This window comes from Stegodyphus dumicola, chromosome X1 (assembly GCF_044657685.1).
Source record: "Stegodyphus dumicola isolate Sdum_Otavi_A_Nest chromosome X1, ASM4465768v1".
Lineage (NCBI taxonomy): Eukaryota > Metazoa > Arthropoda > Arachnida > Araneae > Eresidae > Stegodyphus > Stegodyphus dumicola.
The window spans coordinates 225,089,847-225,117,342 of NC_140780.1; the positions used below are offsets into that span (position 1 = coordinate 225,089,847).

General features: G+C 32.7%; 1 protein-coding gene across 3 annotated transcripts in view; it reads right to left on the reverse strand.

Moving 5' to 3' along the window:
- The window catches only part of LOC118191114 (multidrug resistance-associated protein 1-like), a 53,422-nt gene extending 27,764 nt beyond the window's left edge, over positions 1–25,658 (reverse strand). For 2 of the 3 annotated variants that reach the window (XM_085808676.1, XM_085808675.1), the window contains exons 1-12: positions 25,576–25,658; positions 25,322–25,498; positions 23,886–24,011; positions 23,202–23,336; positions 21,791–21,913; positions 19,360–19,421; positions 15,086–15,205; positions 12,895–13,116; positions 12,594–12,765; positions 8,810–9,046; positions 6,015–6,080; positions 5,789–5,926 (exon numbers count right to left, since the gene is read on the reverse strand). In XM_085808676.1, coding sequence (XP_085664802.1) covers positions 5,789–5,926; positions 6,015–6,080; positions 8,810–9,046; positions 12,594–12,765; positions 12,895–13,116; positions 15,086–15,205; positions 19,360–19,421; positions 21,791–21,913; positions 23,202–23,336; positions 23,886–24,011; positions 25,322–25,498; positions 25,576–25,611 — 1,614 coding nt within the window. In that variant the 5' untranslated portion in view covers positions 25,612–25,658. Of the gene's footprint in view, positions 1–5,788; positions 5,927–6,014; positions 6,081–8,809; positions 9,047–12,593; positions 12,766–12,894; positions 13,117–15,085; positions 15,206–19,359; positions 19,422–21,790; positions 21,914–23,201; positions 23,337–23,478; positions 23,766–23,885; positions 24,012–25,321; positions 25,499–25,575 lie in introns of those variants that run through there. The other variant, XM_085808677.1, reaches the window with a different exon arrangement.
- Between the last annotated feature and the right edge of the window lie 1,838 nt (positions 25,659–27,496).

Here is a 27,496-nt window from a genome sequence, read left to right on the forward strand (position 1 = left end):
TATAAAAACTGGACTTTACCCATTCTGAACTAAGAGTAGAACAGAAAGGGAAGCAAAGCGCTGAATGAGAGCGATGTGGTTAAGTGATCATATGAGATTTGAAAGCAAAGTTTACATGTAATATCTATATGCATTTATGTCCAATGAATAAGTACTATTTGTTCGGGGCCTGTTTTCGACTTACATTTTGTTTTAAAAAGAATACTATACTAAAAAACCAACACACGTTAATATTTTATATTTCCATTGTCTTATATGTAGCTGAAACTTTGCTGTTGTTGCTGTTACTAAATTTCGTGGTCTAAACTTGCAGCCATATCTGGCCCGTGAATTTTTTATCATGGAAAACAGGCAAGGGTTTTCCCTGTCGATGTCTTAGGCCTTCGGCACCTTTCCCAGTTTTGAAGAATTCTCCAGGCTATGGATCCAATGATCTGGCCCCTTCGCTTACTATTAAGCTCTCGAGCAAGACTCTTGGCTCGATATTTTAAGTACCCCATGCGGTAAAAACACTATAAACTTAAAAGCACCCATGAGGTTTTAATCCGGGCCCAAGGTAATGGCAGACGGTTCTTCTGTTACTTTGAAAACAGGGCGACTAAAGAATTAACATTGCCAACAGGCGGCTAAATAGCTAACCATGCCAACAGATAGAATTTAAAGCAAGCCATTTTGAATTATCCTGTTTCTAGTTTTATTGTTGCATTCGTGTAATAGTAATATAGTATTATTTACTAGAATGAAGGCTGTTGTCGGAAATTTTCGAATTCAAGATTTTAGTATATTTAAAAATGCCCTTAGTGTTTTATAACAATTCGCATATGTTTAGCATAATGAAGCAGGTTGGGCCTGCCATTTACTATCGTTATTTGCAAAGCCTGCAATTAGTTAAATTTGTATGTCTTTCAAGTGTTAAGTAATCATTCACGCGATTTTTTTCTTAAGTCAAATGAAATTCAAATAAAGGTAACCTAATTTAATTTTCCCTGTTCAAAATTTTCCATTAAATAACCATAAATACACTATGAAAAATGCATTTTCGAAATAAATCAGCAGAAAAATACTTCAGATATTCAGAATTATATTTTGTTTATTATTTTAATCAAATTAGTCCTGTGAAATATCCTTGGCAGAAACAAAATTGAATTTAGGCTGTATATATTACAATAATAAATTAGAGACATTAAATTTAAAACTGACCTGTAATTAATAACCTACTAACGATAGTCTTTGATATGGTAAATGTTTTCTAACAATTAATAAAGGAATTTAATGTGCCTTTCCATTTGATGCATCTTACATATACAGAGGACTGTTAGATCCGTAATGTGACCTAAAGATTAAGGAATCTATGAAAGATGAGCCCCAGAAAGTGGAATGCACATGCACATCAAGTATAATAGGAAAAACTTCGAAAACGACTATTCGGGGAATTAGAATTCCCACTTCTACTATTAGATAGGTCGATGGAGTGAGTAATGTTGGAAGCTCTTTTACGACTGTGAAAAAAACTACTTTGGGAAAGCAGCTATATTTAAGATAAGAGGAATAAATTATCATTGTACTCGCTGTCTTGCACATTTTAGAAAGAAATTCTGTGGCCGATACACATTGAGTGTGGCATCATAAACCTTAAATTTTTAGGACAGTGTACAAAATAATTTCTCGAAACGTTTCTCTAAACTAAAAAAATTTACTTAATTAAAAATTTTTAGTTTAGTTACTAACCAAAAGTTACCTCTCATGTATCCTGATACAACTAAGTTTTAGTGAATTTTTCAGCAGTCTTATAGAATGTTTTGACAGTGTACTAATATTTGTAAAAATATCTAGAAAGGCAACTAAGACAACAATGTAAGTCGTCTTAGTGTACTCAGTCGCTAAACTAATTTATAGCTTGACACTTGTAGTTGCCGGAAAAGATGTTAAAACTCATAAAGTATCAACTTGCGTCTTGATTAGACCATGCAATCCTATCACATATATGTAGCGAATGGTTCCTTGATAAAAGCCCAATGAACGAAAGCGCACTCGACAAAAGCCTTAAAAAAACTCCGTTGTAATAGTTGCCAATGCAAGAAATACTCATACGGATGAAAGGGCACATGCATAAAAGCCCACACCGATAGATAAAAGCCCACACTAATAAAATAATACATTGTTTTAATTCATTTCAAAATATATTTAAGATTGCATTCATAATAAATGGAATAACCGAATTAAATTTTTGATGTCTGAAAAGTATGTCTATTTATATATTTTGTTCTTAATTTATTTGTTTATTTTATTCGGTCAGAAACAAACTTTTCTGTTTTCTGATTAAGAGGTTAGCTATAAGGTTTTGACATTAAATCGCAGAACTTATTTTATTTATTCATTTATTATTATTTTATTTATTTATTTATTTATTGTATATTTTGTTAAAATGAATCTCATTTTGAAGTCCCTGGAAAATATTTTTAACGTTAGTGGCTAAGACTAATTATACGTATGTTTAAAATTAAAAAGTGGGGGGGGGAGATTTTATTTAATCAAAGGATAGAGTAAATTTCTTTTGCCGTTAGAACGGAATACTTTCAAGCCTCCTTTAGTTCTTACTACAGTGTAAGGCAATATCCTCGAAGATTTAGGTACTTTTACTAAAAATAGCATACCCTTTACTTAATTGTTATTATTTTAAAATCAAATTAGACGTTTTAAAAAAATGTATGAAAAAATAATTAATTTTCATTCTCAAAAATTTCTTTCATTTAAAAGGGAGATTGATTTATATCTTTCATATTTTTGTTTCATTTCTCACTGTGACATTGCAAAAACAAGCTAAAAGCTTGTGTGAAAGCGTACATTTACCTGCAGACCACAATAAGTGATGGTCGGACTTTCTCTTTGTATTGCTATGTCGAAAGAGATAGTTTCCAAGAATCTGAGGTATCACAAAACAAATTTTTTGGTTCCCCGGGTACTAAATTTACCGCTGAATACTGGTAGTTCAACATTGGTTTGAACTCAGGAGAATAGATTGTCTCCATGTTTGTTTTTAATGGACGTTTCTTTGTGTAACGTGAATATGAGTCAGGTTTTCCCAGCAAGTCCCCCAGGAAGGCATGTCCGTCCTTAGGGAAATATAGCGCTTGTGCGCTTTGTTCAAATTCAGATAGCCTAACCTAATTTATACAATTCTAATTATAATTGCACTTGCATGGTTTCTCTAAAGCATCATCTTTTTAAATTTCACTATTGGTATACGCATTTATCATTACTTTGTCTGTTAATATAGTAGGAGCTGATAATGTTAATTGGATTGGATTGGATTGGATTATTTAATTATGGCAAAGAAAGCACACGAGGGCTATCTGCCTAAAGGGAGGGATGCCTTCGTGGAGGACTTTCTAAGGGAAATTGGCTCGTATACACGTTACACATGGGGAAAACCACGAAAACGCCCATGCAGCCAGCCCGTTCGCGGGATTCGAACCTCAGACCGAACTACCAGTGTTCAGCGTCTTTACCGCTCGGCCGCTGGTGGGCCTGCTAATGTTAATAACTTATAAAGGAAAAACAAATGATGTAATGAAATATTCATAATTCTAACACATATTATGTTTTTTTCACTATATTCGAAATACAGCCAAACAATGCAATAGATTTCCGAGAAATTTAAGAAATATAAATAGCTGAACAATATGCTGTAGAAATGGTTTCCTATATCAAATTTCAAACAGCAGAAGTATATATGTAATTTGAAAAGAATTTAATGTACCGAAAAATAAACATTCTTAAAGGAATTCCTCTAAATTAATATTTTAAAAGGGTTGTTAACTGAGAATGACTGGATGTTTAGTTACCATAAAATTAGAATAAAAAAGAATTATATTCCTTAAAAAGGAAAAAAGAAAGACATTTTCTTCTTTAGGAATTTTATCGAAGTTTAAAAATTGTGATCTTAATTTAACATTTGGTACCATACGGCATTGATGAATTATTTCAAGTCTTTATAGAATGGATTCTGACCTCTATTCATCAAATGCACGGATTATCTTTTGGAAATCCGTACAGTTGATGAATAAATGAGCCGTGACTGCAATTTCTGAAGCTTGAATTCAAATCAAAACCAAAAAGTATTTATTTAAAAGACGAGCATATTGTGTTTTTGTCTTTACAGGCCAGTTTCTTTCACAGTGAACTCATTGCAACGTTAATTGAACATTGCCTGCGCATAGATACATCTAAACATTAAAATTCTGTACAGGCATAAATTATCAGATGAATTTATTTACTTATAAACGAAGATGAGAGCAAAAATAGCTTTAATTTATGATGGGACATTTTAAAAACCAAAATTCGCTTCAACGTTGAGAAGCAAAATTTGTTCAGTGCTACTAGGAGCTCTCTTTTAAGGTTTTATCCTATAAATTTAAACTCGACGTTACCGCTTTATATTGTAGTTCAAGACCTAAAAGAGGCATAAAAATGTTCTGTTATAACTATAAAAGTAATTTATTTTGTTCTTTATTTAAATAATATTTTCCCCGTTTTTTGATATCAAGACGTACGTACAAGTAGTCTATATAAAGCTAAAAATAGCATTTGTGGAGTTTCGCAATGATATTTTTCTTTTCTTTCTGTCTCTCTCTCATCCACACACGCAATAAATAAATACATAATAAACAAATAAATAAATAAACAAGTGAAATTTTCATATTATCATGGAAACTTTATACCTGCTCCCTCAATCTAAATAAAAGCATAAATGCTTGTTTCAGCCTGATAAAATAAACAAATGAAATAGCTATAAAATAGAAAAACATACACATTTTTTAGACATCAGATATTCTTTTTTATAAATGCAAATCTTAAATAATTATACTAATAGCTTGGGCTTTTATGCGAGTGGATATTTGTCGCTCAGGTAATTATCATACCGGGGTTTTTTTGTGAGCTTTTGTCATCTGCGCTTTCGTCCACTAAGCTTTTATCTGGTCACCGTAGCGATGTTACAGCTGTTAAATTAGCAAGCGACGTTTTAGTGTGTGAAGCTAATGTGTAAAGAGGATACAGCAAATAAATCTGACGCTATCTTTTTGAGGAAGCAGAAACAACAATTTTCGTTTTATACGAAAGATAAAAAAATTAAGGCCAGCAAACAGTAGCAATAAGAATAATTATAATGCATATATTATAATGTACCATTTTGATTGTAATAATGCATATGTTACAATCAAAATGGCGTTAAACAGCTGGTATAATTTATTAGACAAAGACAGACCATCCCGCTTTATCAAAAGGCATATTGTTTACCGACGGAAATAATATGCATATTTCTATATTTTCATTTTGTTATTTACAGGAAAAATCGTGATCGTATATTGACTTTCAATAAAAGGACAGATCAATTTTGAAATTTTATTCTGTGTTTCAAAATTATTCTCCAGTATTACAATTTCATTCATGGATTCGTAGAACTGGACCATACAGAGCACGCAAAAAGTTTTCACCGTATTATTTCATTATTAATAAACTGCTAGTTGTATTTAAATTTAACTAAGAAGTAGTTCTCAGATTTTAAAGTATAAGGCATTTTGCTTCTTTTAAATGACAAAATTTTAAGAAAATGGGTTCTTAGTTTTAAAAAAGTAATTGAATGTGGATTATAACACATATCTAAATTGGAAGAAAATGTCAAAATATCATTTTGATTTCAATAGAAATACTAAGATTTATTAGAGAATAATAATAGGAATGATACGTATCAAAGAGTCAAAAAAAGTAAAAGTTATGAATTTCTCACCAGTGATGTTGCTGATACAGTAAGAAAACTGAAAACTATCTTTATATATCCAGATTTTCGCATTTCACTACTTTCTGATTTCCGCAAAGACATTAGCTTTCGTAAAAACAGTTCTTCCCATGCATAAAGCTTCACAACCTGAAAATATGATATTGAGAAATGTTGCCAAAATCTTTATATTTGGAATTATTTCAGAATTCTGAATTAAATCGAAAGCAAAACTTACTTTTATTCCATGCAAACATTCAGATAATACCTCAAGTCTTTCTCCTTGTTTTGCTTGAGCTTTTTTCTAAAAAAAGATACATTTTATGAACGCATTATTATTAATATGATAATTTTTCATTAAAAAAGCAATACATTTTTAAACATTTATGTATAAGAAGAAAATGACACATTTAAAACTACATCTCATTATCAAAATGAAGCCCTGTAAGATACAAAAATAGTGAATACGTTTTCGCAATCAGTATCTAAAGCTACATTTGCTTATAATATATATGTTTCAAGGGTTTTTTCCCCCTCAAAAAACGAAAAAAAAAAAAAAACGAACTAACTTCCTTATGAATTGTTCTTTGAAAATATATTGCTAATAAACAGGTGTCTGGCATAAAATTATCATAACCTATTAAATATTAACGGCTCATTTTGAAATATAATTTTGCTATAGACAAAACTAATTTGAGAATCAATAATTATTGCAAGATTTGGAGCAGCTAAAATATTAAGAAAATGAATTTATTTATGTAAACTGTCCGGTTATGAATAATCGCAGTTTGAAAAGTCTAGATTCTTACGGATGCTTTATCACTTTTCGGCTTAATATGTTATTAGTAAAAGAAATTAAAATATTAACTATTAAATAAAAATATTAGCAGGTCCCTAGAGCAGCGATTCCCAAAACCTTTAGACTGGCGGAGCACATTTTACGATCAGCTCGTCTAGCAGAGCTTCTTTAAGACTATTCTAATTTTTAGAAGTTAATGATATTTAAGAATTGCATTAGAGGTTAGGTTAGGTTATTTGAATATGGCAAAGCACACTACACCTATCTGCTTGTTACAGGGGTAGAAAAAAGACATAGACGGTAAGGGATTGTAAAGTAAAGAGCTATCTACATAGCTGTGCAGTGCCCATGAAAGGAAATTATACAATTATGTTATATGCATGAATTAAAATTTTAACTTTAGAATAATAATATCTCTATTTATAATTATCTTGATATTGTCAAAAGTTAGCCACACATAAAGAGTCTTTCAAAGTTCAATAAAGCTCAATTTGCGTTACAACAGATATTTTACATTATTCCTGACAGTATCATTAAAGTAGTTATAATAAATTCGGTTTCTGCAAGTTAATGATTGCATGCAGTCACACACACACACACACACACACACACACATATATATATATATATTGTTACGAAATGTACAGACGCGGTAAGATGGCTTCCCCGCAAAGCAGTTTTAGGGTTCCATAAAATGGCAAAAGAAGGCAGGTTTGCCACATTTGGCGCGAAATCGCCCATTTGGCGACCAAAATTGGCGCTATGCCACGGACGGATGGAGAACCTTCTGGAACGAATTCTTACCGGTTTAGCCCAGAATGTTCTCGAACACAAGCCGAAAGCTATATAAACCGTGCTGGTCCGCAGTCAGGGAGAGTGTGCCTCGTCTAGCAAGCTGATAGTCAGTCATTCTGCGAGTGTCTCGAAGTCAAGCGCCTAGTTGGTCGTCGAGTTCATCGAAGAGTCTCTCAGTGTATCGCGGTTAGTGCATCCTCGAGAGAGTGCGTTAAGTTCCGGGAACGACTAAACCGAAGAGTCCGGAGCTGTGCTCTATGTGACGTCGAGTGCATCGCGAGTTGTAGCGTGGAGAGTCTCGAGAGTACGTGGAGTTCCGAGAACGACCGAGCAGAGTCGGGAGCTGTACTCTGGTGCTTTGAAGTCAAGCTGTCTCCACCGTTATTGCCTACAGTGTGAAGGCTGTGTCGCTGATTGTTCCAGCGTGTTTATTATAGATCTTCGACGACTGTAAAAGTGTTTTGGAGCTGTTCTGATTAATATTGGTAAATAAAGTGTGTTTCGCTACTTCATCAAGAAGTGTCATTATTCACTCCAAATCGCATGAACCCCGAACGCAACGTAACTTCAAGAAAGAAGAAGAAAATAATGCAACGTAACTTCAAGAAAGAAGAAGAAAATAACGCAACAATATGTTATATTAAATATAGTATATATGTTTAATGGTTTAATAAGACCCGTGACTGCTTTTCTGCGTCAATACCTCAAGACGAACATCTTATTCAAATGTGCAGCAAGTGTAACACTCTGTTCCCAAATTTTATGCAGTTTATTATTTTTATTATCGCCTTTATTAATGAACTCTTACTACTATATAAATAAACTCAAAAAGAAATCAAATATACAGAAAACTCGTAGAAGAATCACTAAATCATTAAGAAATGACAATATTATTGCTGTGAACCTTTTCTAAGAATCAACTTTCGAATCGACCAACCACCTGTATTCATATGGGGCTAAATTTTAAGAATAAAGAAGCTTCGTGAATGTGCAGTTCCTAGTAATAGACAAGCATGTTCTGCCAAAGCAGACAGGAAATTAAACTTGGAGAAATTTCGTTTTCAGAATACAGTTTCTAAAAGTAGAATCACAAATATGTAATCTTACTGTTTGCTTCTGATTTCATTCAGTTTTTAGTCATTTTATTTTCCTGGAGCGGTTGAGGGGCCGCTCGGAACACATTGCGAACCGCTGCCTTAGAGAATCAAGGGTTAAGTTTAATTTATGCCTTCTATATTTGAAAGATTATTTTATTATGGAATACTCTGATATTACTGAAAGCAAAAGTATTAGCAGTTTTTAACTCATTTTGATCGTATGTTTCATTTCAAAAATAGTTATTATCTCTAGGTTCTTGGTTCTCCACTTAGATTATGAAGGTTTGTTCATAAGATATTCTAGAAATCAATTATTAGTACAAAAATGTTGAAAATATTTACCTGGAAATAATTCGCTCCTTGCTCAACAAGTATGTTCATAGGAATAAGTAGCACTGCTATAGCTAATCCAGCAAAACAAGAAGATCCTAAGCACAGCCAAAGTCCATATAAACCAATCAAGAGGCGTAAAGGAGCTCCCCACACTTCAGTTAGCAGACATACCATTTGAAAAATATTATCTGCATCTGCAGTTATATACTGCTTGACGCAATCTGATTCTTGGCATGTTTTCAAAGACTAGAACAAAATAAGCAATTTGCATATTTTTTAAATTCGCATTTCCCCTACAATCCGTTATTATTATTTAAAAATTTCTAAAAGTACATTTGAAGTAGATATAATAACAAACAAATAATTTTTGAATTATGATATTAGAACTAAGAATGGTAGATGAAATCCTCCCCCCTTTTTTTACTGCATGATAAACTTAAAAAATTGTAATTGCTTTAATAAACGACAAAACACAGGACTACTGCATTAACTTCAACAAAAATGAGTTTGAATGCATTTCAAGTGATGGAGTGACCCTTTAATCAAGAGTTTATATTATTTTGGACAGGTACAAGTAGGGCGAAGCACCGTAATTTCACCATTGATTGCACAGGTGTATGTCCCACTGCATTAGCTTGGAAGGAGTATTTTAATTTCATAAAAGTCATTTTAATTTAGATAACCTTTCCTGTCATTTCTTGTTTCAACTTGCAACTTCCTACCAGAATGAATTTTTAGAATGGGGTTGAATGCAAATGAGTAAGAAGTACTATTAAAGGAAGGTTCAACTTGGAGAGGGAGAGCTTGGAATCCTGAGTCGCGTATTTGCTTTCGGGCTAAGTCTATAGAAGCTGTTACCATGGAGGTAGTAAGTTAGCTTTCCTAGGACCTTTCTTACCTCCATGGCTGTTATGATCAGCCGTATATTACGTGCCTTTCAGATAGTCACCGAATAGTTCAAATTTAAGGGCCAACTACATTAGATTTGTGTTAGCTTCAGCTAAGTCTCTCAGTTAGTGATAGTTATTTCTTAAAGGGGCCGACTGTTATTCTTATTTTTAGTGAAATAAGGGGTAGTTAACCCTTCTTGAGTTTAGGCTTTCTGTTGTTTGAACTAAGCGATAATTCGCTTAACAGTTTAATACGTTCCTGGATATTTACTTTAGTAGAATAAAAGAGAGGAACTCTACAAGCTCTTAAGCTCCATCCTAATTTTGAGGACACACACTTCAGGTTATTGCCCTAGGGTACCCATCTCTTTTTTACCTAGGACAAAGCACTTGATTACTTTCGCTCCACCGTGTATTTTGTGTCCCTCTCCCATACAGCACAGGCACTACACTCTTCTGCACTTTCGCAGGGATTCGAACTTCAGCTCAGTGATACAGCAGGTAGGAGCACTGACCACTATATCGATAACTGCGTATTATTTTACACAACATTACTCGCTTGTATATTGTATAAAGATGCGTAGGAATTTTCAGTGTTCTATTTTTTTTTAAAGAAATATCAAAAACATACACACCCTATACCAATGGTGGCGAACCTTTTGGGAGCCGCGTGCCACATTAAATTAGAATTATTCATAAGTTACCTCAAAATGCTTAGATCTGAAAACTGGAATCTATTTAACAATGAAACTATTAAAACTCACCGGCAGTCTGCAATAAAGTTGAATTCGTTTAGCAGACATTAGCTGCTTCAACTTTGGCTTATTCTTTGTCATGTAACAAGTAATATGATTGACCCAAACAATTGAAACGGCATAAATTGGATCAATAAATATGTATATCATTTCTCCGGCGATATATGAAAATCTTATATCTAGATTTAGGCCGTATGCCAGTGGCATTATGCGATAAGTAAGTGAAACATTCAAGAGCAGACTAAAACACTTATTTAAATTACGTAGTATCATTTTATTGTGATTATTGATTATTGAAGTAATATTTTAGTCATGTGCTGGCTGATGAGGCTCTACGTGCCGACTGTGGCATGAGTGCCATAGATTCGCCATCACTGCCCTATACGATAATTAGACTGTGTCGGATGGTAAAAATGGCAATTCGGAGTATTGACTGCTATTGACAGATTTTAAAGAATATATAAACTATTTCCCCAATATATAGTTAGTATTTGAATTAGTTCTTCAAATAATTTTAGCGAGATATATATAGGAAAAATGCTCGAGAGATTAATAATGATTAGCTTCAGAAAATTTTGTTGTCTATGAAATCTCAAGGCTCTGCTATTTTGGTCGGAAATCACCGTAACAATACGGATATAAATTTTACAGAAATTTAGCTCTGGTATAGGCTTTAAGACTGAAATCTTAATTTTAAAACCTACCAAAACAAATTTTGCTTTTGAGAAAGAGGAGGCAAGCTGCCGTACTTTGAAATGCACTGTGCATCCTTTTTATCGAAGTTAAGACAAATAAAGGCTAAAATTTGATTATATATCAAATTCTGAAGTGATATATATCTCTTATCTTCGTTACTGCAACTGCCTTTGACTTACTGTAACTGGACTTACTGTTACTGTAAATAATTAGAAGATAGATTAATTTTAAATTAATTTACTTAAAGCATTTAATTGGTAATAACTATTTTGCTTATTTCATTGGTAATAATTAGAATTACATGCTTAATTATTTGATACGTATTGCATGTTTAGTCGCAGTTTCATCACTGGTGAGAAACTGTGGCTTCAGTAGAATGTCATAACATCTTTTGATGCATAAAAATAAAGTAGTCAATATATCAACAGTTGTTCATGAACTGTTTCATTTACAGCAACATTTTCAAGTGTTTTAAAGCATAAATTATGAAGTAATTTATTTTCCTCACTAATATATATACAGTTATTGAAGTTCTAAAAAATGATCATTTTTGAAAGTACTGTTTTTTCAGTATTTATTGTATCTGTCCACCTATCGAAGCACAACTAGGAAATTAGTGCATAGGAATCGTAAACTTATGATCTCAGGTGAACTGTGTCACTTAGTTACAATGCAAATAATTTTAAAATAAAGTCAGAATTATAGGAGTTAAATCTCTCCCTCCCCCCGATATATTTTTTATATGTAAATCAGACTCTGTATTGACTGCATTATGTTTTTTGAATGGGCAGTTTGAGCACCTCTTCATTCTTCTCTGAAGAGGCAACAATTAGTTTTCTTCAACCATAATACTTTATTCCTTTTAGCAACCTAGTTTATTAAATTTTTTATAATGTTACACTACGAATTTAAATAAAGCTTATTTACTGGTTAAAACAAATTAACGCTTAATAGGCAGTTCATTTAAAACTTTGCTTTAACAGCGGAAAACGTAGATAGCTAGAAAATTTAAAATCCCTGATTCTTCCCAGCAATAAAACTCTTTATCTTAAGCTGAAGAATGATTCAAATATAGAGTATTAATTTTCAAGTTTTGCTAACTTTCTTTATGGTTATTGTTTATTAGGCACCATCTCGATTTCAAGAATCATATAACTGTATCTGCTTCAACTTTTCTTAATCAGTGTTATACTTAATTCCTATTTTATGCAAACAATTGAAACAAATTGCGTGCATTTAAAAAATTCAGACTAGCACTTTTAAAATCAAATGAGTTTCCAGGCACCTTGTAACTTCACATATTTATTAAGATTATATATTGTAACTCGCATTCCTCGTGGGTGTTTCAATAATTGTTCAGAAGACTAATTTTTAATGCTTAATTACATGAAGAGCGGGGAGGGGAAAGAAGTAGCTATTCGCTTTCATCACCCAAAATAGTTTCCCACAAACCTTTTCAAAAACGGCATTCATTACTGCCGTCTTGATTCTTAAAGCTGCCATCAGTCCATAATACTTCCGCTGCGAATCAACTAGAGAAGAAAAAAGCAACACAACGAACAGAGCGGTAGCATATACGTAATTGTGCCATTCCTGGTCTTCCTTTCCCTTGCTCAAAATGAGGCTGTAAAGGAAAAAAAATTATCTGATCGTGGTTAGCGGAAACGCTTAATAGCATTTGCAGTCAAATAAATTGAGCTTAAGTGTTCTATTAACGGGACAGATCGAAGGAGAATTAAACATCAAAACTTACTTCAGAATGTAAGATGGTAGAAAATATAGCAAAGTGAGCACCAGTTCCAGAAATGATGCAAAAAGGAGGAATTTTAAGGCGACTTTTATTAAAATCGGGAAAAGTGATTTCTTTTCTGGGAAACTTTGACTGTTAAGTACTACATCATCCTGAGATTCTAGGTCTTCCTCGCCATTTTCTATAAGAGATGCCTCATCCTGTGCTCGTGATGTAACATTTTGTCTGAAAAATTTTAATATCAGGTAATCATATTACATAACTAATATAAACTGCTGAAATTAAGTTCGATTATTACATCTTTATAAATCTTTTTCGTGCGAGATTAATGTGTTTTGTAAGCAGCTAAAATAGATTCTGATTTAGTTTACGTAGTTTAGAACTAATATTAACGTTTAATTAAAATGAATAATAGAGTATTTACCAGCTTAAAAACTAACTCCATGGGAGTCAAAGGAAAATCCGTATTCACCCCTTTAATTTCAGAATAAAGGATCGAAGACTCAATAAAATAAAAATAATTATAGCGCCATTTTACGAAAAATGCAAACAATGATTAAATTTAACTCTATAACTAAGCAAGATAGAAAAAATGGCAAAAATCACTGTTATCCAATGTTATTTCATCAGTATAAATCTACATTCAGAAATACTCTGAATGACAACAGTTATCTCACAAACATCATTTATTATAAATCGATAATAAATTAAAAGCTGATTGACAATGAAATTTTGTGATATTTGGGACATATATGACGTTTATAACACCTTATAAAAACTTCCCATAGGCCCATCACGTTCGTTCTCAGACTTGAAGTTTGTTCTGACATCACTTAAATACCTGATCCCCTAATCTACCAGATATAGGGCTACTAGCCTTTTTAAGAAGGAAACCTGTTCGACCATTTATTTATATGTAGGCCTGACAGGAAATGTTTGAGAATTAAGACTATCTCAGATAATAAGATTTCACCAGAGGTTCTGTCTTCAGGCATGCATTTGCATGAGCATAGTGGCAATAATTGAGGTACATGGACTGGCAATGCGTTTGGGAAGCTTTCACGAAGCATGGTTTTATATGACAGGTGAAAGCGAGCTCGGACACTTATATTCACGTGACGAGAAAAAGTGGTTGGGACACCAGCACTTAACGAATGGTTTTACAGGTACAGTTCCACCGCACTAATTGTATAGCTCCTATTTTTGGATAGACAGCACTTGAGTGATCTCACACCTCTTCACGTATCACAAAACCTTTCGAAAGAATTTCCGCCTCTCGAATATTTTAAGTGTCCCTATGCAGCACAGACACTATACATTCACAAACATTCAAGCCTTCACTGTCCGAACGCTAGCCCAACGATGCTGTAGCCAGCGTCATTCACCACTATACCGATAAGGAGGGGGCATATTCGTATGTCAGAAATATCATAAAACATGACAGAAATATCAGTGCAGATGTGTTTGTAGCAAGGCAATGTATTTCATGGGACAAGTACATTGGATAACCCATAACTGGTAAGTCCTTCGTCTAATTTTTTAAAATAGTAACGGCATATCCCAAGACATAATTCTTCGAAGTTACTCGACAACTCGAACGTTGAAACCCTGCCAACCTTTCTTTCGTGTTCCCAAATGTTGCAACTTTCTTGTCTTGTTTTCTAATGTTACAGCCTTCCTCTCCAGTTCTTGTAAAATACCTGTGATAAGCAGGGACAATGTGTTTCTTAACATTAGAATTTTAATTAATGCTCTACAGTGAATAACTGAAAGTCAGTGAAGGGGAAAATAAAGGGTTTTATCTGCCTTGAGTTATCGATAACCAGCCACGGTAATTCTAAGCAAAGCGTCTCATTGAAAGTAAAATAATCTTTCAATTTCAACAAAATTTTGTTTAAAAACTGACTGAATATTCAGAAAAAGTAAAAAATTTACATAATTTTCAAAAGCTAACATAATACGAGCAACGAACACGTTTTAGTTCATGAGTGGCCTACCTTGATAATTAAGAGAGGAAAATATGTGTTTTATTTGGTGCTATTTCAAGGTGATAAAGTCGATTTAATTTCTGGAAAACAATGGCAGTGCAAGGACTATTATTTCAGACACTAAGTGAATAAAGCATATGCTTGATCAAGCATATACATATTCATGATAATTGCTCACAAGTTTTAGAGGTAAAAGTAATACCTACCTGCTTCCTGATGCACATTCGTGGTAGAAGTCCCTCGCTACGTTGGATGTTTTAAGTTCATAGCATAAAGGTACTAAGTAATCTTGGTGTAGACTGCTTTTTACGCTCTTTGTTAGCAACCTAAGAATAAAATAATCACCTGACCTAACTAAATAATTAATTTTTATTCAAATAAATTTAGTCTTTATATTTTTATGACATGAATCACATCCTTACCTAGTTGGTTTTTCACTAGAGGAAAAAGAGACAAATTCACGTCCCTATACGCAGTAGAATTTGACTGTTACGCGTACGCGGTATAAAATAAATATATTCTAAGATAGCTTTTATAAACTATAATGCTACAGTTAAGTATACCAGTTCTTAATAGTAGCTTTTTATTTCCAACAAAATAAACATACTATAGTTGCAAAGCAAAGAACAGTAAATATATTTAAATTTTTTCAGTCAAAATAAAAAATAAAAAAACTGTATTAAAAAGTATGAGTAACATTAATTAAAAAAAGTAACTTATTTTAAACATATTTTTATGTTTTCTTTAATTTAACGAAGCGAAATCATCAATAATTCTCTCAAATTATTTTTTAAATTTTAACTTCTTAAGTAATTATTCATTTAAAACAGAAATGACACCTACTAAACACGAATGTTTCCTCTCCATATGATAAGTTATAAGAAAGAACAGTAGTATTTTTCGAAATCATGTTTTAAGTTTACCGCAATCTTTTTCACGAAAAACTACAGCAACTGGCAACATTAGAACCATCTTCAGTATGTATAATGAATTCTCTAACTGTAGCTATTATTTAATTATTATAATTTTTGAAAGATTTGAATCAGTAGCTGTTTTAATGCTCCAAGTGATTTCACGGTTTTTAAAATTACATATATCTGTAGCACTTACATGATTTAAATAGCCAAGCGCTCATACAAACTCTTCCTTTCAAATCGCCTAAATCTAATGACAAATTTTCTCCAGTTAGAAATTGGAAATTAGAAGATATCTCATTTAATTTTTTTTATAAATATTTTGGGTGAGATCAAAACATCTGCTATATTTTTCATTTCTAATAGGAAAGCATGATTTTCCGGAAAAATTAGTTCTTTTACCATTTTTATTTATAAACTAATTTATTAATACTATTATTGTATTCCTGCTGAAATTCTATTCATATATCCACTTTTAAAGCAAAATTTTCATAGTTATCAAAAATTTATCGTAAAACAGATATTTAATGTATTGTAAAAAAAAAGGTGATCTCCTAGGGCGCAAATTTATGTGCAGTTAGTTTCTTATTATAGGAATTCAATAACATTTTCTATTTCTTGCAGTGTTTAATTACTCCACTCCACCGATAACGTACACAAAAATTCCAAACTGATTTTCTGCCTATGTCTGTTAGTTCCACCATACTGCTGTTATTTATCATTTGATACAGTTATAGAGATATTAGGTTAATTGGAAAAGCCAGAGAGATGAAAAATATGCAAAGCCTTCGCCGGGAATCGAACCGCGGACCTCCAGAATACCGACCCAATGTGCAGACCACCACACCACGAAGGCACGCCAAGAAGGTGGGAGAATACCTTGTAAAGGGCGACTGGGATTCATCACCAGGACCCCCCTTTTAAAGGGCGACTGGGGTGGTCCTGGGTGAGGAGAATCAACTTCCAGCACCCTTTTAGTTCGGGCGCCACTGTAGAGACATTAGGAATTTTTGGAATCAGAAGAGATGAAAAATTAAAAACGCCTACCCCGGGAACCGAACCACGGAACTCTCAATTACTCGCTGAGCGTGCAGACCACCACACCACGAAGGCTTGTCAAGATGGTGGGAGAAATAAATTATACAGTATAATAATAATAATAAGAAGAAGAATAACCGATATGGGTATCTCTATCTTTAATATATTACAATTGAAATTTTGTTATTCATGATTTAATTCAAGTCCCCGTTAAACATGTTTAACAATTTACATTCAAGTTACTTCAAAACATCTTTCGAAATAGAACTTACTAAGTATGGATTCACTCTTTTAAGATAATTCTACTAAAATTAATCTCAGGAGATAATATAATCAATATTATTTAGTAAATATATTATATATTATATATATAATGTGCATGTCTCTATGTTTAATATATTTAATATTTGATATAAATCTCTATATTTTAACATATATAAAAATTTTTAATTGATTTTCGGCATTATCTGCTAGTTCCAACATACTGCTATTATTTATCATTCGATAGCGTGTAATAATAATAATAACAATAATAACCTTGTAAGGTTTATCCTAAATTTTTAGTTAAAGTCCCTTTCCTGTCTCTTCTACGAGAATTTCAGTTTACAAATTTCCTGCCATAATGTGTTTTCAGAATTATGAAAAATGAAGGAAGAGCAAGTATTTAAAGTCGAAGTTCTACTGACTTCGTTAGAGAGCCAGAGATTCTGAGCAGCTCGCGCTCGCCTTTTGGCTATACTCTATGTAAGCTATTTCGACGCTCGGCCGTATTTCAGGCCCTTGATAGCTTCGCCGTTGAGTTAGCGTTAAGGGGTCAAATCCTTTAGAATTTTGATAGCTTCGGCTATATCTTTTTAGTTAAGGTTTATTTCTTAGTATTCTTGAGTTCAAGCCCAAGTAGAGGGTTTTCTGTACGTCCTGAGAGAGGACGTCCGACTGTGAACTTTATTTTGAGCAATAAAGGGTAATTACTTCGTGAGTTTACATTTCTATCTTTCTGAACTAAGCGATTAATCGCTTACCAGTTCTCAAGGTTCCACACATTTAGCTGTAAATTCTAGGTTGGAGCATTACAACCTTAATAACCGATGTGGGTATCTCTGTGTTTAATTCATTGACACGGTTTGTATTCATTGCTTGTCCACAGGTTTAATGCTATTTATAACATGGGCATAGTTACATCACATAAGCTCAGAGCTGTTTTTTTTTTTTTCCTAAAGAACATACAAATCCTCTGTGAAGTTTAAAAAATCGAAAATTACTATCCTTGAGCTTGTAAACGCACCCTTTTCTCGTATGAATCTTAGGCAATAACCCAAACAAGAAAGGCATTTGTCTTAATCATTTCTTTGACAAATAGCGATTTTATTTACCGGCCATATTATCTTCTTTATAGTATCCTTTATCTTAGACACATCAGATGTTGGATATCAAGAACGTTTCGGCAAACAATGCCCATGATTTCGGAAAAAATTCAGAATACTCACTTCTGTCAAAGAAGCTTCATCAACATGCTGATGCAGAATTGTTTTTGCGAAGATGTGAATTTCCCTGGGTTTACACATGATTTAAGTAAGTGCGTAAAGATATTAGGATTTTTGGAAGCAGGAGATGTGAGCAGTGCTTTCGCCGAGACTCGAACCGCGGACCTCTCGAATACGCGTCAAGCGTGCTGACCACTACACCGCGAAAGAAGGCGGGAGAAACACCTTATATACCCCTTTTTTAAAGGGCGATTGGGATTTAGGGGATCCGATCGCCAAATTCTGGTGGTGAAGAATCATCATTCACCACCTTTTAGTTCAGGCGCCACTGTAGAGACATTAGGAGTTTTGGAAGCAGGAGATATGAAAAATGAGCAACGCCCTCGCCGAGACTCGAACTCGAATACGCATTACTCTCGAATACGCATTTACGGACCTCTCGAATACGCATTGAGCTTGCTGACCACTACACCACGAAGCCATGCTAAGAAGGCAGGAGAAATTCCTTATAAGTGCTGTGTTGTTAATCACTTACACGTTGTCTACTAATCAGCTGAACGTTAATTGCAGCATTAGAAATGGAGAAAGGTCATTCGTTTCTCCATTTCTAATGCTGCAATTTTAATGTCCAACAATAAAGGTCATTCGTTTCTCCATTTCTAATGCTGCAATTTTAATGTCCAACAATGTATAAACTGATTAATTATTCTAATTTTAACTTTATGACTTTTTCCCTGTTAGAGATGATGACAAATTTAAATTCATTCTTCTACGTTACTTTTTGTTTAATAATTAGCGTGCCGTTAGTATAACTGTCATAACCGAAAATAAATCCTTTATAATTAAATGCTCATGAGAAGAATTTATTGTAGATAAAGCTACGTAATTTTTGCAGTAATATAAGTTTTGTAAGTATTGTTTTAATACACGAAAGTACAATTAATCAAGGTGCACCATTTGTAATTTCAGAAGTTTGATCTTCAAGAACAAAATATAGGTCTTAGTTGAAATAATTTTAATTTTTCATAACCAAAACTGATTTACCTTAATAACCAGCTGAATGTTAAACGGGATGGCAGAGAGGATTCTTCAAGAGGACAATACGTCTGGAAAAAAGTTTCATTTCAGCAACATTAGTGCAAAATATAATAGGATGACACTTTCGAAAATCTCGAAACGGGTTAAAAGGGTATTTTCGTATGAAGTCATGAATATTATCTATGATATTAAGCCTACCCACGGGAAATTAGCGTTATAAACAACCACAGTAATTGAATACGTTATTAGTAAAAAATAAACACAATAGGAACATGATGTACTGAAATAGAAGATTTAAAGAAAGAAATAATAAGGCTAATTAATGTTTAAGTAAATAACCAGGTTCAAATACAATTTATTAATTTCTATATTAAAAAGGCAGGCATTAACTTTTCTATTTAATTTTTTGACTCTTTATGGTATGAAAACATTACCTTAAACCTTAACTGGAGGGTAATGGAGGATTTTGAAGAGTTAATGGATTATACTTGTAAATATTAATTAATTATTAATTAATTTGTAAATATGTATATTTAATCAATATCGGATTCTTTCTTTTTACTAATGAAGGGCCAACTCTTTTCGAAAGTCTTAATTATAGCCCGAGTTAAGTGAAAATTTTTATCTTTTTCTAATTTTCCTTACCTTTGGCCGGCATTTAGTAAAAGTTTTGATTTAACTATTGTAGATTTTCAGTTTTAATAAATTCAGTTTATTACAAAAAGTTTCTTAGGAAATCATTTTCCATTTCATTCATTTTGTATTTTTAAAAATGATATTTTTAAATTTAATTTTTTTTTCAAACTTTAAATTAAATTAATTTAATTCAATTAAAATGTTTATTCGAACTTTTAATTCATTAAAATTTTCGAACTTGGCAGTTTGCAACATATATTTTCACGATCCGTAACAGTTTGCAATATTTTTGCAATCCTTTACAGTTAGCAACATTTTTTCATACAGAACAAGCATTTAAGATTTCGCATTACTTAAGAGTTTACAGCATGGGTTTTTTACAATAGATCACACAGGTAACAGCTTAACACTCAATTGTGCATAGTACTAGCGCCCTCTATTTATACAGTTAGCAGAAACAAACTACTCAACCTCACTTTGTTTAGCAAATGCTACTTCACTCTCCAGGATACAAAATATGTAGTTACAAGTTAAATTAAAACTTACTATTTAATTGCCTTTTAGGTATTATTTTTGTATTTTTACAGATTGTACTTAGTTTGTTTTGGTTTACATGTATAATTCGTGTCGGGGAAGTTTCCAATAGGCAAGGGTTTCTAAATTACTTTGGATTTCTAATTAGAAGTATACTTTTAATTAATAATTTTGTTTCCTAGTCGATTTGCTTACTAAATTTCTCGAAATTCTTAAAAATTTGTTTTTAAGCAATTCACTACATTTGATTTTACTTTTGGTTTTGAATACTTCTATACCCATATCTATATGGATGACGACAAACGAATTGAGTAACTGAAGAATTAGGTTTGGAGGCAACTTCCCCTTGAAAAGATCTGTCTCCTGCCTGCTCAAGAATTATTCACTTTATGCAAATTAATTTAGTCTTAAAATTTCTTTAAAATTTTTAGGATTGATTTTCGATTATTACATTTTTTTCATGGTTTTAGATACTTGCAATTAATTTACATATGCTCTCTGAATTTAAATGATATTGTAAATTAGTTCGAAGCAATAATAATACTTTAATTTATACAATTTTTCATAATTTAAAATTAAAAAAATTTAAATTTAAATTAGCTTTAAATAAACTTCATTACGAATAGCAAAAACTTGTTTAATTCAAATTTCAATCCTTTCAGCAATGGCGCAAGCGTATTATTTAAATTTAATTTAACTTTACTGTTTATTCTTATGAAACAATTTACTTTATAAAATATAACACATATAAAGATATACTTCTATAAGTTAATAGACAATTTTAAAAACAGAATTTTTAAGGACAATATGAAAATAAAATTTAAAAAAAATTATCGAAAAGAATTTTAGATTTGAAAAATGACAAGACTTCGAAAACGCAGATATGCTTGTCATATGGTCTTACGTATAAAAAAGTAAAATTAAACTGGGAGAAAATATAGCTAATAAAATTAGTATGGTCATTTGGCATACAACTGTCTTTTGTTACCAAATGATTAAATTTTCAGAAGATTATCTGTGTACCTTTACTTCGGAAATATATGAGAGGAATCTGGACTGAAATTTGGTTCACAAGTCCCTTCTTGAATTTTATTATATGTTAAGTAATAATTAGGTCTTAAAAGCTGTTTCAAATGCAATTGAGTTATAATCCAAATTAGAAAGACTCTTTTGTTGAGAGGGGAATATTGCAGAAACACAAATATGAACAAAATTACAGTATTATTTTCATAGAATGATTATGTGCTTGTAAATAGAAAAGGCATACCTTGTATTCTCTTCCACGATACGACATTTTTTTATCAGCAATGGATGATAAAATCAGTTGAATTATAGAAATAAAAAACACAATGCTATCATGAACAAGGCTTGCCACTGAAGTCCATTCCTCCTAGAAAATAATTGCGTGTGCTATTTTTTATATGCAATAGAGTGAACTAAATATATTTACAGATTGGTAGAAAGTATCTGTACATATCTACTTATGAAGCGATGCATTTGTTACTGAACCTATTAAAGCAATTTATGAAAATAATACCACAGATTTTGATGATTAAAGTCAAGTAATAGAATTTCAATACAAGATGTAGTCTAAATATTACCTATTTATTTAATTTTGGGATTCTTTTTTCAGTCTTAAACTCTTATAAGATGAGCTACAATCGGTCCTGGTAAATTTCATCTTGAAAGACCCTTATTTTGCATTAGAGGCTCAGCTTCAAAAAACATTTTGTTAAAAAAATTGTTTATTTGCTTTCATATTTAGAAAACTCACGAAAGTGAAAGTACAACCATACCGCTCAAAACCTAAACCGTGAAACCAGAAATGTAAAGTTTAATCTTTATTTCTGAAACTATAAGAAAAGAGTTAAATCACCGATAGAAAAGTGAATAAAAGTTTTGAACCATTCAACACTAATTAGAATTATACAATACTACATGTATAATTCCAATAGATTATACAAATACTACACGTATAATTTTAATCCAGATTATAGGATTTTCCAAATTACAGGTAAATAAGTAAATAAATGTGCACGATATGGATTTTTCAAGGGCATAATTTGAAAACTGATACAATAATCTGAGCAAAAATAGAAGTACTAATTTGGTAGACATTATTTTGATCATCTAAAAATGTAAATCGTCAGAAATTGATTAAAATTGCGGTACCCGTAGAATAAATAGTATTAGAGTTTTTACTAACTTCTGCGATAAAGAAGCACTTTTTTGAAATTTTGCCTCCAAAATACTTGACCTGAAAATTCGTAACAACTTATATCAAATCAATTATTATTAAGTTTTGTCTTTGGATAACTTCACAAGATTTCAGTATTATGACGCATTCTTTCAATGCGTCAGTCTGTTGATAAAATATGTCATTTAGAGCTCAAAAATGACTAACGTTGAAGTATGGTTACTAAAACTTTCTTAAAGCATTATTGTTGCAGACGTTTCATAAATTAGATACATCAAATTTCTTTCTCAATAAGTTGATTTTTATATTGCATGGAAAAAAAAAGAGTTCGTTTCACCTTTCTTCGAATGAACCAAAACTAAGTCATAAATTATAAGATCAAAATTGTGTAGAATTTTGAAAATGATATCATCTTTCACCCTAATTTATGTGTATAAATTGACAACAAACTAGAGCTTTAATAAGTTTGAACTTTGATTACCGGATCCAGGTCTTGTATCTCGTCATAAATGCTGATGAGGGTTGTAATCGTGGATATCATCCAAAAGGACGGCAGGGCAAGAGATACTCGTAAGCCTCGGCGCTTGCACATCATGGTCAGAATTACGGTTAAAACCTAGATTGAACATATACGTTGAATTAATCAAGTAAAAGGAAAGCTAATTTTTTATAATACCTTAAATACACTTAAGCTTAAATATGTATAAATAATGTATTTTTGCATACATTTAAAGCAAATATCTTCATTTATACTTTACCTTTCGAATATCTTATCTTCTGGCGAAACAGTTAATTCAGGTCATCTCCAATGGAAAGCACTTCTACGAATTATGTTTTAAATACGCACCTTTGAACTTAGCATAGCAATAAATATTCAACCAATTCAAACATAAGGCAACGTCACCTGTCAATTCATCAGACTCCTGTATATTTAAATTTATGTAAAAGTATATATCATTTTATCGAATCAAAGATGCAAATCGAAGAGAAAAAATATCATTGTATTATGACAAACCTATGGAATCAGTGGGAACATATATAGATAAAAGCATTTCTTTATGTTAGTATTTTCTGAAATATAGCACGAGAAATAAATAAACTTAAACGACCTTAGAAAGCATCTAAAATACAAAAGAATCAATGCAGAAGAAAATGTGCAACTTACTATAGTGAGAAGATAGGCAACAGCAGCTATCAATCCATCAAGTCCCTTTTCTTGATAATTTACATAGGCATAAACTTCTTTTGCCAGATCAAGGATGCATATTACCAAAAGAATCCCCTTAAATACCTAAAATGGAATGTTACCAGGTGTGATTTAATACATTCATATCGTATTGCATTCTTTAGGCTTGATGAAATGTACAGTTAAATCTTTATATCGATCACAATTCTGTTATCATTTAATTTTTCGATGGTCTGCACATATCCAATATACTGAAAGTCATTAGGTTAATTGGAAGCAGGAAAGATGAAAAATATGCAATCGTCTTCGCCGGAAATCGAACCGCGGACCTCTGGCATACCGGCCGAGTATGCAGACCACTACACCACGAAGGCACTCTAGGAAAGCAGGAGAAATACCTTATATACTCCCCTTTTTAAAGGGCGACTTAGGCTTTTAGAGGGCCCAATCGCCAAATCCTGGGTGTGGAGATTCATCATCCACGACTCTTTTAGTTCGGGCGCCATTTGTAGAGTCTTTAGGTTAATTGGAAGCAGGAAAAATGAAAAATATGCAACGTCCTTCGCCGGGAATCGAACCACGGACTCTGGAATACGCGCCTAGTGTGCAGACCACTACACCAAGAAGGCACTCTAGGAAAGCGGGAGAAATACCTTATAATATTAGATGTCTTAAATCTAAGCGACAATGTTATGTAAAGTCAAAAATGCATTTTAGTTAAACAGACAGCTACTCATTAAGGTACGCAATTTCCAACCTTGCATATTACATTAAAACTAGAATTTTGGGAGGGGGAAAAAAATCTTCTACTCTTACTTGTGTTCCCGGCAGAGTTTCTTTTGCATTTTCCTACGAGTTTTATACCGAAATATTGTGCTCACAATACTTGCCTTTTAATTAACTTACTATTTTAGTTATTTATTGATTGATTGATTTTATAATGAATAATATTTTCTTAATAAACAATGTATCCTGCTCATAACAATCCACGCTTCAGATTGTTTAATTATCTTGTAGAGACATTAGGTTATTTTTTTTAAACGACACAGAAAAAACGAGCAATACCCTCGCCGGGACTCGAGCCTGGACTTCTCGAATACGCACCGAGTGTGCTACTGTTACACCACAAATGCATGCAGAAAGGAGGGAAACATACCTCATCTACACCCCTTTTAAAGGGCGATTGGGGATTAGGGGACCCAATCGCCAAATTCTGGTTGTCAAAAATCATCAGCCATCACCTTTTATTTCGGGCTTCACTGTAAAGTAACTAGAATTTTTTTGATGCGGGAGACGTGAAAAATATGCAATGTCCTCGCCGGGACTCGAACCTGCACCTCCGAATACGCGCTGAGTGTGCTACCGTTACACCACGAAGGCATGTAGAAAGGAGGAGAAAATACCTATAAACTTACTATTTTCGTGATAGACAGTGTTGTCCACGGAGTTGAGCTGCCATGATATTTAGAGATTTTGAAAAATTCAAATGGTGCCACAATCCATAACACTCCGCATGAGCCAATGACCAAAACTAGGTGTTGAAAGCAGTGACTTAAATAAGGTTTTTCTGCTTCCCAGGAAACGCTGGAATTCTGCAAGAAAAACGTATCGAAAATAGTACAAAATAAAGCCAAAAAATATACAGCATTTCAAATTATTTCCTCCTTACCCAGAATGGAGTACTACAAATTGCACTGACATCCATTGTTGTTTGTTGTCATTTCCTTTTTGAAAGTATTTACTTTATCGAAGCTCACAATATGACCATTATCAGAAAGTTATCGAATTGTCATGTGGCTCTATTCACTTTTCTTTTTTTAAATCCGAGGAGATAACATTTCATATCAGTCGATGACGTGATCCAAAAATTAGTTATTTGCATTTTATTCTTTTGGTTTTCTGTTAGTTCCATATTTAAGGAATATATGTTTTTATACCGGGCGTGAATTTATATTTATACTTAAATTTGCATTCAAATGTGTGCCGATTAAAGTTAAAAGAATTAAGTTCTACATCATTTGTTTTCAAGCGTCTTTTAATGCAATAAATTAGACATTCTTTTTACTAATTTACGCCTAATTTTATAATTACTTATAGCAAAATTATATCCTTGAGTTTTATATTCTTATTATTATTAGATATTGAACATATGTTATCTCTGAATACCGGTAATTAAATTCAATTCTAGACTCGGTAAACCTCTATTCAAGTCTCGACTGAGTAGGCTTTATTTTGATTTTCCCCAAGTGTAATATAAAATTGAACCAGATTTTCTTTTTCCAAAAAACCAGCGGCGAAAGTAGTGTTTGAACTGATAAGGCCTCTGAGCACTCGTATTTCAACCCATGTTCATACCCCGGTAAACGGGTTTGCTGCAGATGCGTTTTCATGTTTTTCCTAGTATATAAAGTGAATTTGAGCCAGCTTTGCTTTAGAAAGTCTTCCAGGAAAGCACCTTTTCCCTTGGGCAGTTGACTCAATGGGGTGCTTTGCCGTAATGCAATAAATCCAATTCTCTACAAAGGTAACCCTTCCGTTAGGCAGATGGGATTCCGTTAGACATTCCGTTTGGGTGCTCTTCCATACTCAGCTATATTCAACTAACACTACGATCTCATTTGTATTAAAAATTGTTATTCAGAATCATTTTGATCAAAAGTTTAGCCAATTATTAATTTCACTTTTATCACAATTTAGATTTCTTTTAATGTAAATTATAAACTAACTACATCAGATGAAAGCCAATTTTATGGCTTACCAGTGGTCAAACTATTAAGTGGTTGAATACTAGTAGTCCGATATGGGTTCGTTTCCAGGCGAATATCCTTGCTGGATGGGCGCTTTCATGGTTTTCCCCATGTGTGATGTGGATATGAGCCAGTTTCCTTTAGAAAGTCCTCCACTAAGCATTCCTTCTCTTAGGCAGATAGCCTTCGAGTGCTTTTTCATAATAAAACAAAGATAGCCAATCGAAAGCCATTATTTTGGGCAGTATCATGAATCTTTCTTCCTCTTGCAAAATAGGAGGTTTTCTTCGAAATCGATCTTATCTGCAGTTTGATCTTGAAGCTGTCCAGTACTTTCTACTACCAAACGCGTTCAATTGGTTGGCGTTGTACTATATTTTTTAATCTGCAAGGGGAAGATCTGTATGTGCAGATCGTTTTCGAAATGTAGCTGTTTTCTGCTTATTTAATAAAATAATATCAGAAAGGACAGCTGCTGGAAAATGGGATATAGTCAGGGATTAATTGTATTTCGGGTTTTACGAGCTTTCTCTGATGTAGCAGTCGATTAATGGCTACAAACTCGAAAGAATGCTAGTTTGTCACGGGCTTTATAACCGTTGAGTACGCGTGCTATCCAAATAAGATTTTCGTTGTTTTCTCATATTTAATATCAAGTCGAGACGATTTCGGTAAAAAAATTTTCCACGAAGATAAGCATATAAGAATCGTTTCATAAGCAGATAGCTTGGGATGCTGTGCTATAATTAATTAATCTAAATTTTAGATACAGCCAAAAGTCGCATTTTTTCTCCTCTCGCTGCATAAATAAATCCCATTTCTAAACCAAAAATTTTTTCTTTA